This window comes from Moschus berezovskii, chromosome 5 (assembly GCF_049115385.1).
Source record: "Moschus berezovskii isolate FMDL1 chromosome 5, NW_MosBer_1.0, whole genome shotgun sequence".
Taxonomy (NCBI): Eukaryota; Metazoa; Chordata; class Mammalia; order Artiodactyla; family Moschidae; genus Moschus; species Moschus berezovskii.
Window position 1 is genome coordinate 10254058 of NC_142464.1, and position 19401 is coordinate 10273458.

Genomic DNA, 19401 nt, shown 5'->3' on the forward strand with positions numbered 1-19401 from the left:
GCCTGGGTTCTCAGTTTTTCTTGGCAAGAAATAGGACAAGTTCTGACAGTCTCAGCAGCCTCCTCTCTGAAATGGGCAACTACTAAGGATGGCTCTTGGGGGACTAGTAAGCAGTAACAGTAGCAGGCACGTGAAACCACCCAATTAATAACAGGAATGCAACTGTCAAAAGGTTGATGCAGGATGTCCTTTATTTTTAAGCAGTAGAGTTCTAGGGTTAACAAGTTCCTTGTAATGGAAGCTGGTTGCATCGAAGGTACATATTGTCATACACGTGCTTTCTATAAGCTGCACATGTGAGGATTCTGAAAAATCAAGCTAGCCTTCCTAGCCATGCTGTTTTTTCACGGGCAAGCCACTGTCAAGGGCCATTAGGAAGGAGCCATACTGTGTCAACTGGATGGAGCATAAATGGTTTTCAAGGAAAAGACTCAGGCAACTAAATCAGGTTGGACCATGCTACTTCCCTATGGTTTAATCTTCCAGACTTATGACTGGAGAAGTCTATGGCTAGAACTGATGAATTGGTACACTTTGTGAAAACAGAACTTGTGGTTAAATTTGCTCTTATAGAGTGCCAAGGAGCCACCAATTCAAATTCTGTGGTAAAATCTTTTTTATAATTATTATTGCCTTGATCCTGGGAGGGATTGGGGGCAGGAGGAGACTGGGACGACAGAGAATGAGATGGCTGGATGGCACACCAACTCTGTGGACATGAGTTTGTGTGAACTCCGGGAGTTGGTGATGGACAGGGAGGCCTGGCGTGCTGTGATTCATGGGGTCGCAAAGAGTCAGACACGACTGAGCGACTGAACTGAACTGAACGGATAAATGTGACAGAACCAAAAAAAGAAATGAATATGTGAAAATAGTTGATAGAAAGGTTCCAAGTAATGTACCTGGACAGCCAGGGGAGCTGGTTAAAGAGCAGAGGCTGCGGGGTCAGAGCAAGTTTCGGGTCACTTGTGTCCCTAAACTTCAGTGTCCTCATGTGTGAACTGTGGAAAATCATGTTTTTCAGTCTTTGTTTTAAGGAATAAACTAGGTAATTTTTGTAAAGGGAAGAGTATCATATATAGCACATTTCATAAACTTGAAATTGTTCATTTTATTCATCCTAATAACTGAGTTCTGGATGATTCCATTCATTTCTCTCTTTTTTTTTTTTTTCCACTTATAAATGGTTTTCTGATTAGGCCAGGGCAAATGTTTTGTGCATTTTAAGGCACGATGAATCCAAGGAATAAGAAAGGGCAATTATTTAGTGCCTATTTATGTATCCAGCACTTGACATATTCAAAACAGTGTAATTCTGACAAATTCCTCTCAGGAAAATTTTATTATTCCCATTTTACAGATGATAAAACAGAGCTTGAGAGAGATTAAATAACATTTCAAGTCACACAGTCTCCAAGTTGTTAAGGGCAAGGTAGGAAACTGTGCACAAGACCTCTGATTCAGAAGCCTATCTTCTTTCCATTCTGCCTGATGCCACTCAGCTTCACAACATTTAAAAAGTAACCTCTGCCCCGGAGAGGGTGGGGTAGGGAAAGGATTGAAACTGAGCCAACTGACAAAAGAATGCCTGGCACTGGTTCAGTAGAGTGCCCAGGCATGATACTGTTTAACCAGACTTCAAGATTTATGTGATTGTTTCCACCAGTTCATTGGTCCCAGTCGCCAGTGTAGAAATGTCCACTACAGCACTCTACAGAGTTTAGTATATAAATTTGTTGTTGTTGTTCAGTTGCTAAGTCATGTCTGACTCTTTTGCAGCCGCATGGACTATAGCCCGCCAGGTTCCTCTGTCCATGGGATTTCCCAGGCAAGAATACTGGAGTGGTTAGCCATTTCTTTCTCCAGGGGATCTTCCCAACTCAGGGATCAAACTCACGTCTTCTGTCACTGGCAGGCAGATTCTTTACCATTTTACATTTGTGTTAAGTAGAAATATGTTTGACAAATAAATACACGTGAGGTGGTGGCCAATCATTAGGCAGAATACTATGATAAGCCTTTGATGATCTTTCAATCTATTTTCATGATTAGGCCTGTTCTATAAGGGAGTAGTTCTCAGGAACCACTTAAAATCACTGAGGATCTTAAAACTAGTCAGGATCCCGAGCAGTTTTTATGTGGGTTATTTCTGTCAGTATTCAATATATGAGGAATCAAAATGGAAATTTTAAAAAATTTATTAGTTTGTTTTAAAACAACTATAAATAGCTTCTGCTGCTGCTGCTGCTGCGTCACTTCAGTCATGTCCGACTCTGTGTGACCCCATAGACAGAAGCCCACCAGGGTCCCCCGTCCCTGGGATTCTCCAGGCAAGAACTGGAGTGGGTTGCCATTTCCTTCTACATTAACATAAATAACATCATTTTTCTGAAAATAGCTATACTTTCCAAAGAAAATAATTCAGTGAGAAAAATGTCATTGTTTTACATTTTTGCAAGTCTCTTTAATGTTTGACTTAGTAGAAGAGAGCTGAATTCTCCTACCACTTCTATATTTAACCTGTTTCAATATAATGTTTGAAGTAAATCTGGTTTCTCACAGATATGCAGTTGGAAAATGAGGTAACAGCTTAATAACATTTTCAAATAATTCTGTATATTTTTCCTCTGGTAATACACCAAAACTCAACAAGGGGTAGTCTCTTAAGCTTTATAATTGCAATATGAAATATGAAATCATACAAGCATACTATTCATATTATCATATTCAAATTCACTAGTCTATCTTGTGTTTTGAATAGATCTTTAACTCTTGCCTGATTTTAGAACATCATGAATTATTGATCATTGGAAAATACTGGTTCACTGCATTATGAAGATCTTCCAAATGACAACAGATTTCATGGTATAATATCAAAAAATCACATTAACTAAAAAGACCACAATCCTATTATCAAAATAGTTTATGTATTGGAAAGCTGTCAAGTTCATGGTGGCAGATACAAGTTTTCCAAATTCTATATTGTTTTACTTGAAAGCTCAAATTTTTCAGTCAAAATTCATACTGCCAGTTGTTTACCTTGAAGTGACAAGCTCACATAATTAAAAAAAAAAAAAGTCTGCCAAATATCCAAGTGTGAATAACCATAGTTTGTGGGTTTTACTCTCAAGAAAAAAAATGTTTTGTGGGGGAATATTTCTTTTTTTAATTAAAAGAAAAACAGCTAGTTTAGCTCACAACTCAATTACACAGGAGTTTTAATTCAGAACAAATACTGTACTTTGTTACTTGGCAGAAAAGGTTTATGTGTGCCTCCCACTTCACTATTGTTTGGTCACTAAGTCATGTCCAACTCTTTGAGACTCTATGGACTGCAACTTCTCTGCCCTCCACTGTCTCCTAGAGTTTGCTCAAACTCATGTCCATTGAGTCCTTGATGATACTAAACCACCTCATGCTGGGTGACCCCCTTCTCCTTTTGCCTTTAATCTTTCCTACTGTTTGGGTCTTTCCAAATGAGTCGGATATTTGTATCAGGAGGCCAAAGTATTGAAACTTCAGCATCAGTCCCTCCAATGAATATTCAGGGTTGACTTCCTTTTGGATTGATTGGTTTGATCTCCTTGCAATCCAAGGAACTCTCAAGAATCTTCTCCAGCACAATTCAAAAGCATCAATTCTTTGGCACTCAGCCTTCTTTCTGGTCCAACTCTCATGTCCATACACGACTACTGGAAAAACCGTAACTTTAACCATACAGACCTTTGTCAGCAAAGCGATGCCTCTGCTTTTTAATGTGCTGTCTAGGTTGGTCATAGCTTTCCTTCCAAGGAGCAAGCATCTTTAAATTTCATGGCTGCAGTCACAATCTGCAGTGATTTTGGAGCCCGAGAAAAGAAAATCTGCTACTACTTCCACTTTTTCCCCTTCTGTTTGCCATGAAGTGGATACCATGCTCTTAGTTTTTTGAATGCTGAGTTTTAAACCAGCTTTTCCTCTCCCTTCTTTCACCCTCATCAAGAACCTCTTTAGTTCCTCTTAACTTTCTGCCATTAGAGTGCTTGGTATCATCTGCATATCTGAGGTTATTGATATTTCTCCCTAACAATTTTGATTCCAGCTTGTGAGTCATCCAGCCTGGCATTTCGCATGATGTACTCTGCATACAAGTTAAGGAAGCAGGGTGACAACATACAGCCTTGACGAACTCCTTTCCCAATTTGGAACCAGTCTGTTGTCCCATGTCTAGTTCTAACTGTTGCATCTTGAAGCAACAGAAGTAGATGTTTTCCTGGAATTCCCTTGCTTTTTCTATGATCCAAGGGATGTTGGCAATTTGATCTCCGGTTCCTCTGCCTTTTCTAAGTCCAGCTTGCACATCAGGAAGCTCTCAATTCAAGTACTATTGAAGCTTAGCTTGAAGGATTTGAGCATTACCTTGCTAACCTGTGAAATGAATGCACAGTACTTCGAACATTCTTTGGCTTTTCCTTTCTTGGGATTGGACTGAAAACTGACTTTTTCCAGTCCCGTGGCCACACTTGAGTTTTCCAAATTTGCTCACATATTGAGTGTAGCACCTTAACAGCATTATCTCTTAGGATTTTAAATAGCTCAGCTGGAATTCAGTCACCTCCACTAGCTTTGCTATATAGAATATTAAAAAGACAGGTTCAAGGGTTAAATTTAATAAAACGAATAATTTTCACTGCTTCATTGAAGACATTCTTAAGTGATACTGATATTTGTGATGATGGATTTGACAGTAAGTCCTAGGACATCTTGGTTTGATTCCTGCTAAGGTGCTAGCAGCTTTACTCACCATTGCTTTGGTACTATTAATGGAAACGGCAACACAGCAAAAAAAGAAAAAGGCAAATTACCATCTTAGAGTTAATATGATAATAGCTTTAGCCTTACAGACCTCCCTGAGAGGGTCTCATTCCCCTACCTGGGGTCTGCGGACCACACTTTGAGAACTGCTGCCTTAAAACATGGGCTTGGATGAGGACGTCTCTTAAATAAGTCTTTAATTACACTTTTAAGTTTATAAAGTTTTGGACTTTTAATTTTTTCCCAACGACTGAATATTTATGAATTTCATAGTGTAAAAGTAAGTTGAAATATAATCAAATATCTTTGAAATACTTCAATATAGTCTACTACCTAATCCTCACAAAACATTTGTAAGTCAGCTATAATTTATTCCATTTTTATATTTGAAAAAATAAACACTGAAGCTCAGTGAGATTAACCTTGTCCCACAGCAAATAATTACTAGGGTTTAGAATTAAATACTAGTCTGTCTGACTAAATAATGCATGTTCTAACTACCACACCCAAATGTCTCAAAACACATGAGGATATGTACATATATAAACATAAACATATACAATGCCATTGGATTTGCCAATAGCATATATTTAAGACAGCTATATTGATATATGCAAATCCTGATGTTCAAAATCAGAGATATTTGGGGGAAATTTCATAAAAAATATCTTTCACCAAGTTCTTATAGAACTTTCCCTAGAGACTCGGTCATTAATTGGCTGATTCAATGACAAGTCACTTTAATGTCTTTTGGACTCAGTTCCTTCCCAATGGCAGTTTTGAGCACTATCTCAAGGCCCTGTTTATCTGACCTCCAGCAACACTGTGAGATTCACAGGACAGGTACTGTTGCCACCACCATACTGAGGCAGGGACTGATCCTCAGAGAAACTCACAGACTTTCCCTCTCCACCTGCTTCTCCCTCAGCATTGTGAAATTAAGAACAGGCGTCTCACACAAGGGAAGCAAACAAAAGGACAACTAGGAAAATACGTTTCTCACCATCCATTCTCTCCTTCCCTCCAGGGCCACAGTACTACAGAAGTGAGCTTCATGCTCTGGCCTCATAATTGCACCTTCTCTCCCTGTTGTTTTCTGGATCCATGGCACACATACAACAGAAACGATTCCATAGGTCCAGATCTCAGACTTGCTGACGAGATGACAGTCTCTTCTTGGCCTGGTTGCAATGGTCCCCCTGCCACCTTTCCCCCTCATCGACTGTCCTTTGCTTCCTCGGCTTCATCAGCACTGCCCCTCCCTGGCCTCCTCTTCCCTCTCAGGTCTCCCATCTGGTTCTTTCGAAGGCTACTCTCACCCCGTCCAGCCCTAGAACATGAGTGTTCTGCCAGCTCCTTCCCCAGTCTTCCCTCCCTGACCCCGTTCCCCTGCTCTCTGGCTTCAAGAGATACCTGAGTGCCGCTGACTCCTGATGGATGCATCCAGCTTGGACCCTCTGTGCTAGGAATGTTGCTTCTGGCTGCTTATGCAGTGTTGCATCCAGACGTCCCCGAGGCCTCCCGAGCTCAACAAGTCTAAGACAACTCACCCCATCCCTCCTCAAACTGCTCCTCTCTACACACCGTGTCTCTTGGCAAATGATGCTGTCACCTGCCCGTGTGCCCCCGCCAGAAATCTGGGAGGGAGTCTAGACTCCTCCTCCTTTCCACGACGCTCCATGTCCCGTCAATCACCAGGTCCTGCTATAGTTTCCTAAACATCTCCTGAGCTGTCCTAATCTTCCCACTGGTGCTTTTCCTGCCTTGCTGCTGCTGCTGCTAAGTCACTTCAGTCGTGTCCGACTCTGTGTGACCCCATAGACGGAAGCCCACTAGGGTCCCCCGTCCCTGGGATTCTCCAGGCAAGAACACTGGAGTGGGTTGCCATTTCCTTCTCCAATGTGTGAAAGTGAAAAGTGAAAGTGAAGTCGCTCAGTCATGTCCGACCCTTAGCGACCCCATGGACTGCAGCCTACCAGGCTCCTCCATCCATGGGATTCTCCAGGCAAGAGTACTGGAGTGGCTTGCCATTGCCTTCTCTGTTTCCTGCCTTAGTTCGGGCCTAATTTTGTCTCTGGAAACAGACCTCTTCACTGTCATCTACTTGTCTTCCACAGTGGTTCCAGTGGTAACTTTTCAAAACTGGGATTTGATGACATCTGAAAACCTTACAATCTGTCCTTGTTTAAAACCCTTAGTGGTTTCCCCAACCATGTACCACCTACAGAAAGTTCTGGCTCTTTGGGCCTAAACAGTGTGGTGTGGCCTGGCCTTGCTTGCTTCAGCCACACCTAACTTCTCCCACTTTCCAGGACAAGCTGTGTACTCACATTTTTCTGACTTTTTCACTTGATTCTCTCAGTTTGTGGGAACTCTTTCCTCCCCCATCCTTGTTTGCCTGGGATTCTCTTTCTTGTCCTTCAGAACTCTACACTAAAATCTCTACTAAGAGAAACTTTTAAAAGGGAGTCAGCTGCTTCTTTTTCCACGTTCCCATGGAAACAGGCACAAACATACCTTATAGAACTAATCACATTTTCACTGATGCTTCTGTCCCCCCACCAGGCTGTGAACTTCTTAAAGGCCAGAATTATGTCCTACCTTGAAATATCAGCACCAAGACATATATGGTACACAGTAGACACTTAGTAGTGGCTTCCCTAGTGACTCAGTGGTAAAGAATCTAGCTGTCAATGCAGGAGATGTAAGAGACCAGGGTTTGATCCCTGTGTTAGGTAAATCCCCTCGAGAAGGAAATGACAACACACTACTGTATTCTTGCCTGGAGAATTCCATGGACAGAGGAGCCTGGCGGGCCCTACTCCATGGGGTCCCAATGGTCAGACTTGACTTAGCAGCTAAACCATCACCAACAGGCACTTAATAAAGGTGTGTTACTGAGTTCTCCAGTGACCTGTTTGGGACTATATCTCATAAGTGCAGAAGTCATTCTTGCAGATCTTCTGAGCAGAAATCCACTTCCTCCATTGTCTCATCTGCTAAAAATACATGTACAATGATCTCAGCATCCCTTTTAGCGTTTAAAAATTCTAAGGCATTTATAAAGTGATTTTGTGAAGTAAATCAGTTTAATAAATCCACCTACTGCACTGTTCTCATCCAGGAGACACAAAACTTAAGGAGTTGCATTGGACTGCTCTCTCTGGTGACCGAGTATTTAAGAACAATATGATCTTGGTAAGGCTGATTGTCATCTCATCTTTGTTTTTCTGTGGCAATGAGAAGCGGGCAAGTATTTTTCATGGTTTCATTACTTAACAAATTGCATGTTCTGAGAACTTAAAATCCAAGGGTCTAAAAACCATGTTTGCTGAAAACTAGGCTCGCAGTTGCGAAAGTGAGATCACTAAATCACCCAGGTTTTGTGCACACCACCCCGCTCGCTTCCCCTCTGTTTTCCTGTGCCCTGGCCAGGTTGCTAATTAGGTAACTTCTTATCATAATTGCCTAGTCAGCCTTAATGGCTTCACACACTGCTCTGTCTCTCACTGGTCCCGTAGGGCCGCTTTTCAATTGTTAAAACAGCTGCTGAGTTTCCAACCGGAGGAGGCTCGGAGTGCGCCGAGGGGGAAGCGCTCCCCGGCTGAAGACCGTGGTAGGCAGGCGGCCGGGGGGAAAGTGGGACATGCATGCACAGTTTGCACACTCTGCTCTCCGCCTCCAACCTCGATTTTAGCTCGTCTCCCCACCCTGCCCCCAAATCAACACGAGTTCCCCGTTATTGTGCACCCGGGTCTCCCTGACAGTGCGATGCCCTTGGACGCGTCTCTCCGGGTTTCGTAGCTCTGGCCGGGTCTGCGCGGGCCTCCTGCTTCTCTGCTGCTGGCTGGGAGGTCAGGAGGGAAGTACGTCTGCCGCGATGCCGCCCGCGAGGGTCTCCGTTTGAAGAGCGCTGGGTCGCCGAGTGTGTGTGTGTGTGCGCCGAGTGTGTGTGTGTGTGTGTGTGTGTGAGCGCGCGCGCGCGATGGCGCGCAGCGGGAGGGAGGGAGGAACTGAGCGGGAGACGGTGGGCAGCGGCGGGCGGGGCGGGCGGGGAGCGGCTCCGGGGTTCAGCAGTGACACTCGGGAGAGCCCAGCACTCCCGGCTCAGCGGCGCGAGAGAGCGGAGCGAGCCCAGCCGTCGCCGCCGCCGCCGGGTGCGCCCGGCCCTCCCCGCGCCGCGCTCCAGCCGGCGCCGGCGTCCCGAGCGGCCGCCCGCCGAGCCCGCAGCCCTCCCAGCTCCGCCGCAGCCTCCTCCGGCCGCCCGGCCCCCGCACGCCCCCGGCCTTTTAAAAGGACCTCCGGCCGCTCGCGCGCTCTGCCCCGGGGTTCCCCCGGCCCCGCGCTTCGCCGCGCTGGACTTCTCAGCAACTTCGGCGGCCGCGCGCGCCGGTTGTCGCCCGCCTTTGAAGTTTGCAGCGCCGGCCGCAAAGTTGGGACACTTCGGGCGATTTCATTTTTTTCCCCTCTTTTATCTGCCTCCTCCTCCAAGTCCTTGTGGTTCCTGAGTACCGGCGTGCAGCATCTTGGCCGGAGCAGCCGGGGACGTGGACTTGTTCGCACAGCACACCTCGGGGAGGGATCTTTCCTCTTCCCCTCAGAAAAACATGCATTTTATAAGGTAAGTAGCGAGGAGGAAAAAAAAAGCCGACGTCCCGCCGCCTCGCCCCGCCGCCACCCGAGACCCGGCGCAAGGAGCGCCCACCCGGCGGGCTGGTCGGGGCGAGGGCGAGGCGCGTCTGCCAGGCCCGCCGGGCGCGGGTCCCCACGGGGCGAGGGCGCCGCTCCCGGGGACCTGCGGGCAGCAGGGCGTGCAGCAGGTCCCCGCGGGTGCCCCAGGCGGGCTTCGCGCGGGGCGGCCCCGGAGGTGCAGGGAGAGCGTGCTCAGGCCCGGGACGCGGGGTCGGGTGCCCGGGGTGCGGCGGCGTCCGGGGAGCCGCGGAGCCTTTACCCCCGACTTGGCCTGGACGCGCTCTGTGCTCGCCCGCCCCGGGTTCGTGCCCTCCGCCTGCCGCTGCAGGAAGCCTGCGGGACCCGGGTCTCAGCGTGAAGCGAGAAGCGAGGGCTCTGGCTGGTGCGCGGGGCGGCTCCTGGCGGACCGGACCGGGGTCTCTGCCTGGCCTTGCCCCGGAGGACCTCCCACCGCTCCGGCTCCTCAGGCGTCCTTGGCGGGTTAAGGCGAGCATCGTCAGAGAAACTTCCTCGAGCCGAGCGGAGTGGCCGGGTGACCCGATCCTACTTTTGCCTGGAAAAGCCGAGGGCACGCTTCTTCCCGCTGCTGATGGAGCGCCCCAGTCCCGTCTGTGCGGGAGCCGGGGTTCGCCCGCCCTTCGGGGCTGCAGTCGGGCCGGCCCCGACCCTTTGGAATCCGAACGAGCGGCTCCAGGTCCCAGCTGTTCTCTTGGAGCAGGGGGCACTTCTCAAACTGCTGGTCTGGGGGTACGGTTTCGGCGCACTCTGCTCCCTTCTCAGAGCACACCTCCTCCCGCGGAGGTCGAGGCGGGAGGACTCCACGCCGCTCCAGCGCCCGCTGCGCGCTGCTCCCCGAGGCCCGCGGAGCTCAGCGCGGGCGCCTCTGCGCTCGGCTCAGCTGCCCTTCGGGCGGGTCCCCTCCCGGTCCCCTTCGGGGCGCTGCCCATCTCCCGTCCCTGGGTACAAGTCGCTCCCAGAAACCGAGACCTTGAGCGGGAAATGAACCTGAGAAAATGTTTCTGGGTGTGTTTGTTAATTGGTGTAACGGAATTCTTTTTAGCAACTTAGTTGGGTTGTAATTTTTTTTTTACTTCTCATCTTTCGATCCCGCTAAATCGCACAAAATACATGTGTATGTCTTTTCGTTGCTGATCTCTCCGAACACACTAAGCTGTGTTTCCCCCCTCCACCCCTCCTCCTCCCGCCTCGCTTCCTGAACCTTTTTTTCTTTTCTGAAGGAGGGAATCTCTGCACCTCCTCCTCCTACTCCTCTCCTCCCACCCGATCCCTGAGCGCCTGTGAGAACCAGGGGAGTCGTCAATGGAAATAAATAGGACCCCGCTCCATTCTCCGCCCCCTTCAAACAAGTAAAATCCTCCCCGGGCTCCCAGAAGTAGAGATAAAACATCCCTCCCGAGGGAGCGGTTGTCGGCATTTGATGGGATTGAATTGTTTTATTATCCTGAAAGACGTGACGGATGGATGAGAGAGCAAAGATGCGAACAGACCAGAGTGTACTGAGGGCGATCGGTATTTATTGCTCATAATTGTTTATTAAAAGTGATAATAAGACCCTAGCTGAAGGCTGTGTTTATAGTTGGTTTTGATTCTATGTCAGTCTCTTATTACAGTGGTTTCAGAAAGTGAAAACACCAAAAGGATATTAATTCTTCACACTCATTCTGCATATGGAATTAATCAAATGTCAAAAACATCCTGTCAATTTACCAAAGTTTTAACCCATGAACTTTTATAAGGTTACAGTCATATAAATGTCCTCATTTGCCTCAATTTGTCTTCTTAAAGTTCAAAAAACTTGGCAACATAATTAACTATGGTCCCAATTCCCATTTTCAATCTAAACCTATATTCAGGATTATATTAAAATATCCCTTCATTTTTCCTTTAAAAGTGACTCTGACGAGTTTAAATTCTTGACGGGGTGGGGGTGGCTGTGGGGAGCTGGGAATGAGGGACCCGGAAATTTTGAGAAATACTATTTCATATTTCTCTCAAAAGCCCTTCACTTCTTCCTTAAAAAAAGAAATAAGTGTTTTCCTTTGCGCAGTTCTTAACTTCAGTGAATGTACTTAATCTTTACCACACACTCGAAACACAACAGCTAGCAGCTTTGTCCCTATTGTTTTCCTTTTTTATGTCAGGACATTTTATTCATTAAACCTGTATGTTGAAGTCCAAGTCGCAGGCTCAGTGTGGCAATAGCACTGTTTTAACTAGTAACTATCATAAAAAAGAAGCTAGAACTCTGTAATGGGCCTAAATTGCTATGAATTATGTGTGGTTTAAATCACACATTTATTTCAGCAGAGATGAAACCATGAATACAAAACATCTTTTAATCACTTGCAGATACAGCTTTTATCTCTTTAAAATGTAACAAATTATATAATTGAAAAATACCTTTCTGTGTATGAGAGAAGCCCCCTTCCTCAGTTTATTTGTCCCGAGTTTATTGAACATTCAGTTAGTAAAGTATGAATGTTAAAGAGTAAAATATAATGTCATGTAAGGGAATGCTACATTTGAGGTAGCCACAGTGGGTCAGATAACAATGTTGCAACGTTTTCAATTGGCTTCATGAGCCTGGTGATTCAGATTTTCATTTTTTCACTTGGATTTACTGACCAGACTGTGTGACAGTGGGGGAAATGTGTTGTAAAGCTCCATGATTTGAAAGGAAGGTGGGAAAAGATAGAAATAAAGTGTATCTGTGTTATCTTCCTATGTTCATTTTTCTATTCAGTCTGTCTGCACATTAGAATTTTTATTTTAAAGCCAATTGTGTTTTTGTTGTCATTTTTAGGACAGAACTTATTTTTCATTTTGCGATGACGGGTGAGTAGATAGTAGAAATGAACAGTTATCTCCCAATTAACAGTATGAGCAGTATAATTTCACATAAGTTGCCTTGATTTAAATTATTTTAACCCCTCTTCCTTGGTCTTCCCCATGATTGGGTGGTTGACCATAGTAACCAGGCTGTGTTCTCTGAAACTTATTTGCTCCGTCTTCTTGTCAGGTGTTGCTTTGGGGACCTGTGCATTCACAGTAGCAGCCTGGTAATACATGAAACTTGCAACGCCAGTCAGTAGCCTTTAGGTAGACACGAGAAAGAGAGCATGCCCTCTGATCTTCTGTACCGGGTCAGAGGCAAGCATAACCTGCAAAGATCATTCAGATTATTCATTTGACCTTGAAACAGTATCTGACACCTCTAAATGTTTGTTTTGGAACGATTATTCTGAAAAATGTAATTTATTCTTCCTCCTTGGTTCACAATTATTTAACAGAAGCAACAGCTTAAAAAGTTTTAGTTGGATAGTCAGTCACACCACATCTGTGTTGAAACAGATTTTAAAATTCAAGTCCTCCAACATTTAAATACTCCATTTAAAAATACTTTGCAGTTTAACTCCTGAATTAGGCTAAGTTCTGCTTTATTTTTCCTCTGTATTACTCCATTTAAAAATACTTTGCAATTTAAATCTTGAATTAGGCTAAGTTCTGCATTATTTTTCCTCTGTATTGCAATGCAAATCGATACCTAAGATGCATGCAGTTGTGCTTCCACACGTTAATTTCTACCTCGGAAGAAAAGCAAATACTGCTGTTGTTGTCACTGTGGTTAAAGAAAAAAAGAATCATATAGTATGACATGGAAAAACAGAATATTTTATTGAGCCACACAGTGGTATATTGACCATAAATTCAGTTTGTATTGCTTGGGAAACCAGCACCATTTTAGTGTGAAATCTATGTTAATTTGAATGTGTGTGTATGTATCTATTGCCACTTCTGAGTTGACACCTGAAGATATGTTGCCCTGTATTCCACCGATGCCCACGCCAGTGTCAGAAGCAGGTGGTTTCTTGGCTGCTTACTTCCTAAACACACTTCTTAAACTCAAAGATGCTATATCTACGCCCTCCATTTTGATTTTTTTACCAAAAGCTGCAAACCAACACATCAACACATTTTAGTCTTTTGAAATATTTGGAGCATATATGTATATATGAAATATATAATATTAATTCACCCAAAATAAAAAAGGCATTGCTTGTTTTACATTTTAAAAAGTAAGCGTAAGGCATTTGATCAGTACGGAATAAAAGCAAACTGGCAATATGTTTCTGCAGACTTTTCCCTTTGGGATGAGGAAACAGATTTGACCACAGAACAGCTGGATATTGGGTCCCATTACAATGTCAATTTTTTAAAGAACTCACCAAGCTAGATTTGATTTAAACTTTGCTTTAAAGTCTGCAGACTTCAAGTTTATAAGTATAGAAACTCCCAAGATTGCATGTTATTCCTTTAGTAAGTTCCAGATCCTTTGGAAACTGATTTATTTTAGTAAGTTGGTGAATAGATTTTGGCTTTCATTTGTTAATTTTTCATTGTAGCAAATTTGGAAATGACACATATTTAATGTTTCATATATTTCTCTGAAGTATAATCAGCTTCACTTATAAAAATTCTGAAATAACTCTTTTAAGAAAGAAAAATGTGGCAGAATGTATATAGTTAAATTATCAAATGTCTCTTTAAATTATTCTTTGGAAAGAATTTGCTGTCTTTTGCATAGTTATAAGTAAAGAAAAAATATTTTTAGAAATAATGGGGTTATATAAAGTTTGGAAGGAAGATAAAAATATGATTATACAGGATTGAAAATCAGCTCATTTGAGTGGAACTCTTAAGACATGCTCAGTCGTGCCTGACTCTTTGTGACCCACAGGAGCCCGCCATGCTCCTGTGTCCATGGAATTCTCCAGGCAGGAATGCTGCAGGGTAACCATTTCCTTCTCCAGGGGATCTTCTCAACCCAGAGACTGAACCTGGATCCCCTGCACTGCATGCATATTCTTTCCCCTCTGGGCCACTAGGGAAGTCACTTAGACACTGCCTCTGAGGTTTGGAGATCTCATATATAATAACCAAATAACAAAAATCAAGTTAGCAATATGTACTCGTGTCTGTTTTCTAGCTGAAATGATTTCAACCAATAGTCTAAATGGTTTCAGTCAATACTAAAGGAACTGGTAACTGTTTTTAAGTTTTTGTTTGTTAGTCTTTCTTCTCCCTAATATGAAATCGAGGTCAAAGCCCTCTTCTTCCAGCTGCATACTCAAACAGCAGTGTATTCCACAATCAAAAGATATAGCCAAAACACATGGGTTATATTCAAATGGGTGTTTTACTAACAACAAAAGATTTCATAGCTACCTCTTGCTTTCTGTGGCAATATCCATATATATATAGATCTAGACAAAATATGAAAGTTTATCATTTCCTAAAATAAGTAGTAAAACCTGAATCCATAATTAGAAAGATTTGTGAGGCATGATACCTTCTTTTGGAAATCACCATGATTATTTTTAAAGTTATAGAAACTATGAATAAGTGTTTGTATGCCAAGATAGATAATACCGTATCTCGACAGTTGACAAAATGACAAATGCTGTGGTACTTACATGAAAATACTATGTTTTAAAGGGGAAAATCTAATGTAAAAGAACTTGATTTATTTAGGGTTAATTTCTCTAAAGTAGGTGCCTCTTGGAGTAGATAAATGGTTACAACTTATAGCACATCACAGTGAAAAGTAAACCCTAGCAATGCATGTGAACCTAGGAGATGGCTTTCATTATTTTCTTTTGCTCAAGTCATATGTACTCTCAGCCCATAGGCACTGCCAAGTGTAACGTTATGCATTTTATTCCAGCAATAAAATGTGTTTCTGATTAAATTATCGGTCATACCAAACACATACCCATGAACATCAATGTACTTGATCCTTCTTAGTTATCCTGTTTAAAATACATTTAAAGGTAAATAATAAATACTAGTATATATATCATGATTTAAATCTAAATGTTGTTCTTCTGTTGATAGTACTCAGTAAATGTTGTAATTTCACATTAAATTGTAACATTCACTAAAATTTCCTGATATCAAAAGCTTCAAATCAGGTTGATTCAGAAGTAACTAGATTCTGTAATTGAAGAGATATTTGTAGCCAGCAGTGGCAACAGAGATCAGAAACAGCAGTGCTGGCTAAAACACCTGGCAAACTGAGAAGACACAGCAGTCACTTGACTCTTGGCCTCTCCAAGTCTCAGCTGGAGAGCATCTCAGTTCTAGCACTGATCCTTCAAAGTTTGCTAAAATCGCTATGAAAATACATTACTTTCTGTGGAAAAATAAAATTACCTCTTTAATGGGAGATACAAACTTAACACTCTAACAATTGCAGTAGCAGAATTAACTGTACTAGTAGATAAACTGACAGGTCCTCCAAGACGTGGCCTGAGAGGTATTGGGGCCCTGCCTCAACGAGGTCTCTCACGGTACTAAAACACCACCTGAAAAAAATTGATTGTTCCTTTTTAAAGTAATTTTATTTTTCACTGTCCTCTATAAATATGAAAATATCCCTGGGATGGGAAACAGGGTAAGCGGATATCTTCCAAAGATGTTAATAGCTAGATAAAGCCAGATTGGAATGTGGCCAGTTTAAGACAGAATTTTAGAGACGGTATGTCTTGGGCTCTCTTGGCCTCTCCTTTAGACAGTTTGACTTTAGTATATACCTCTTCTATGTTCTCTTCCTCTGGTGATCGATGCTCAGTTTCTTATACTCTAGTCTTGGGCTGCATTTAGGAGACCCCAGTGCTCAGCTGAATGTTCTACCATTGCTGAAATTCTGTTGCTGCAATCTTGAAATTCTTTATTTATGAATAAAAGATCTTATATTGGGTCCCACAAACTGTTTGACTCACTTTCATCCTACTTTGGTGCGAATTTAAGACAGAATCTTGATGTCAAGGAATTGGAAAGGACATTTGATATTGTTTTTACAAGGTTAGATCCAGTGAATATTTGATTTAAAAACACATCAATATTTTATTTTAAAATATTTTAACTAAAAGATATGGGAAACTCTTTTAAACAACTGCGGCAGAGGTTTCCCATTGCCTCTAAAATTATACTGACTAGTTAATTATCCAGTTTCTAATAGTGTCAGCCTTGTAGAGCAGCATTCCCTAAAGGTATTCTTTTCTCCTTTTAACAGAAACACAATGTCTCATTATGATGAAAGAAGAAAATAGCAGATGCTTTATTTACTTTTATGTATAAAGAAGGAAAATAAGTTTTGTTAATATTATTTGATATGTCTATTGAAAAAGACAGTGTAACTCACCATATCTAAAGGTCATTGAACAATTAAAAAAATGGCCAAGGTGATAGCTTCTATGAAGTAAAAAGAATGTGAAGTGAAAATGACATTCTAATCAGCCTTTATAAGAAGTAAGCTCTGCTCACAAATTAACTAGAAAAAAATTAAAATATACAATTGCATCCACTATAATTAATTTTGATATTTATCTCAGTATGGAATGGCTTAAGTTATTTTATGTAAATGAAATATATATATATAATATATATATATATATTTTTAATCACAACTCTAGGAGATTTGGAGACAACACATTACGGAGCCAGAGGTACTGAAAGGAGGTGAACAGGTAGCTGAAAAAGCCTCAGTTAAATTAGTCATCGTAATCTTCAAAAGTATTCTTAATTATTTGTGCAAACATCTCATAATTCCTGTTATCAGTAATTAGATATTGTACTCCATTATATTCTATTTCAGTAGTTTAAGAGTTAAAAAAGTCTCATCTTCATGCTCATGAAAACATATATTGTGTTACATTCTGAAATTTTTTAAAAAATTGTATTGTTTTACAGTGTAGTCAGTTATTAACGTGTTAAAGTTGTTTCTGTGCTTTGGATTTGACAATGTGAATGGAAAAGATTCTATTTATTAATATTACCATAGCCCTTGACTGTTTGTAAGGTATTTCCACATCTATCATTTTCCTTAATCTTCACAGGAACCCAGTGAGGAAGTTATTATATCCTCCTACTGAGGAATCTGAGACTCAAGTTTCAGACAAACTGAGATAAACTTATCTGAACTTACAAACTTTTAAAATAAAGTGATAACTCTTTGGTTTCAGAGGTAAAATTGATATAAATATCTAAATTTTAAAAATTTAGATTAATTGCCAAATTAATTTGCAAGGACACAATCTGCTTAGTTTTTTAAAATAATTTAATGATTAAAAAATACCTTTATTATTGTATAAGTCCACAAGACCTCAATCATAAGTTTTCTATGTGATACGTGTTTCTTTGTTTTATTTGTTTCTTTGTTTATTTTATATTTGTTTTGATAGCTAAACTTATTAGGAAATTTTTTAGGGGAAAATGATTACATTTTCCACTTTAAAATCTGTGTTTAAGGTCATGCTAAACAACTTTTCTTTGAGAGTAAACACATTCAATTTAAAATAACACAAAGCTTAAGCAAAGATAAGTAGATAAATAAGGCCCCACACCGGTCTTTTGAGAAGGCTAAAGACTTTTTTTCAATAAGGAGAATTTTTGAAAGTGAAATGGGGTAAAGATTGCTGACTATATGTAAGGTCTGGTGTAAACCTCTCGTCTCCCCACAGCCCAAACACTGCCCAGATTCTACCCCAATCACAAAAGGCAAGCTAGTTCATCACTTTGCTTTATTAAGTCTACATATAGCTAAGAGTACTGGCAACCCACTGCAGTACTCTTGCCTGGAAAATCGCATGGACGGAGGAGCATGGCAGGCTACAGTCCATGGGGTCATGAAGAGTCCGATACTACTGAGCAACTTCACTTTCACTTTTCACTTTTATAGCTATGGAATCAATTCTTGTAGGCAAATCTCTTTTCCTTTCTTTAGCCCTCCTCTTAATTAGTTACACTGACCAGCTATCCAAACCTAGGAGTTAAAATGCCCTATGAGACACTATTTGTTGTGTCCGATGTATATATGTGTATGTAACAGACAAAGATTTTAACGTACTTTAGAAACAAGTTGTCTGGAAAAAGAAACAATAAAACATTTTCCTCACAAAGTGGAGTCTAATGAGAAAATTAAAGATTAAAAATGAGTTATAAGTATATTAGAGACATATACCCTCTAATTTTGAAACATATTCCAAGTATATATGGTAGGTATAGTACTGAAAAAATCAGTAAGCTACAGAGTCCGTTTTAACATCAGTAGTCAGTCAGTTCAGTGGCTCAGTCATGTCTGACTCTTTGCGACCTCATGGACCACAGCACACCAGGCCTGCCTGTCCATCACCAACTCCTGGGGTTTACCCAAACCCGTGTCCATTGGGTCGGTGATGCCATCCAACCTCATCCTCTGCCGTCCCCTTCTTCTCCTACCCTCAATCTTTCCCAGCATCGGGGTCTTTTCAAATGAGTCAACTCTTCGCATCATGTGGCCAAAGTATTGGAGTTTCAGCTTCAACATCAGTCCTTCCAACGAACACCCAGGACTGATCTCCTTTAGGATGAACTGGTTGGATCCCCTTGCAGTCCAAGAGACTCTCAAGAGTCTCCTCCAACACCGCAGTTCAAAAGCAGCAATTCTTCGGCACTCAGCTTTCTTTATAGTCCAACTCTCACATCCATACATGACTACTGGAAAAACCATAACTTTGACTAGATGGACCTTTGTTGTAATATCTCTGCTTTTGAATATGCTGTCTAGTTTGGTCATAGCTTTTCTTCCAAAGAGCAAGTCTCTTAATTTCATGGCTGCAGTCACCATCTGCAGTGATTTTGGAGCCCCCAGAAATAAAGTCTGTCACTGTTTCCCCATCTATTTGCCATGAAGTGATGGGACCAGATGCTTAGTTTTCTGAATGTTGAGCTTTAAGCCAACTTTTTCACTCTCCTCTTTCACTTTCATCAAGAGGCTCTTTAGTTCTTCTTCACTTTCTGCCATAAGGGTGGTGTCATTTGCATATCTGAGGCTATTGATATTTCTCCAAGCAA

General features: G+C 42.1%; 1 protein-coding gene across 2 annotated transcripts in view; it reads left to right on the forward strand.

Annotated features, from left to right (window-relative positions):
* The first annotated feature begins 9268 nt into the window (after positions 1-9268).
* The window catches only part of NDNF (neuron derived neurotrophic factor), a 46724-nt gene continuing 36591 nt past the window's right edge, over positions 9269-19401 (forward strand). Inside the window, exon 1 of one of the 2 annotated variants that reach the window (XM_055434675.2) lies at positions 9269-9415. In XM_055434675.2, the coding sequence (XP_055290650.2) occupies positions 9402-9415 (14 nt within the window). In that variant the 5' untranslated portion in view covers positions 9269-9401. The remainder of the gene's footprint in view (positions 9416-19401) is intronic. The other variant, XM_055434677.2, reaches the window with a different exon arrangement.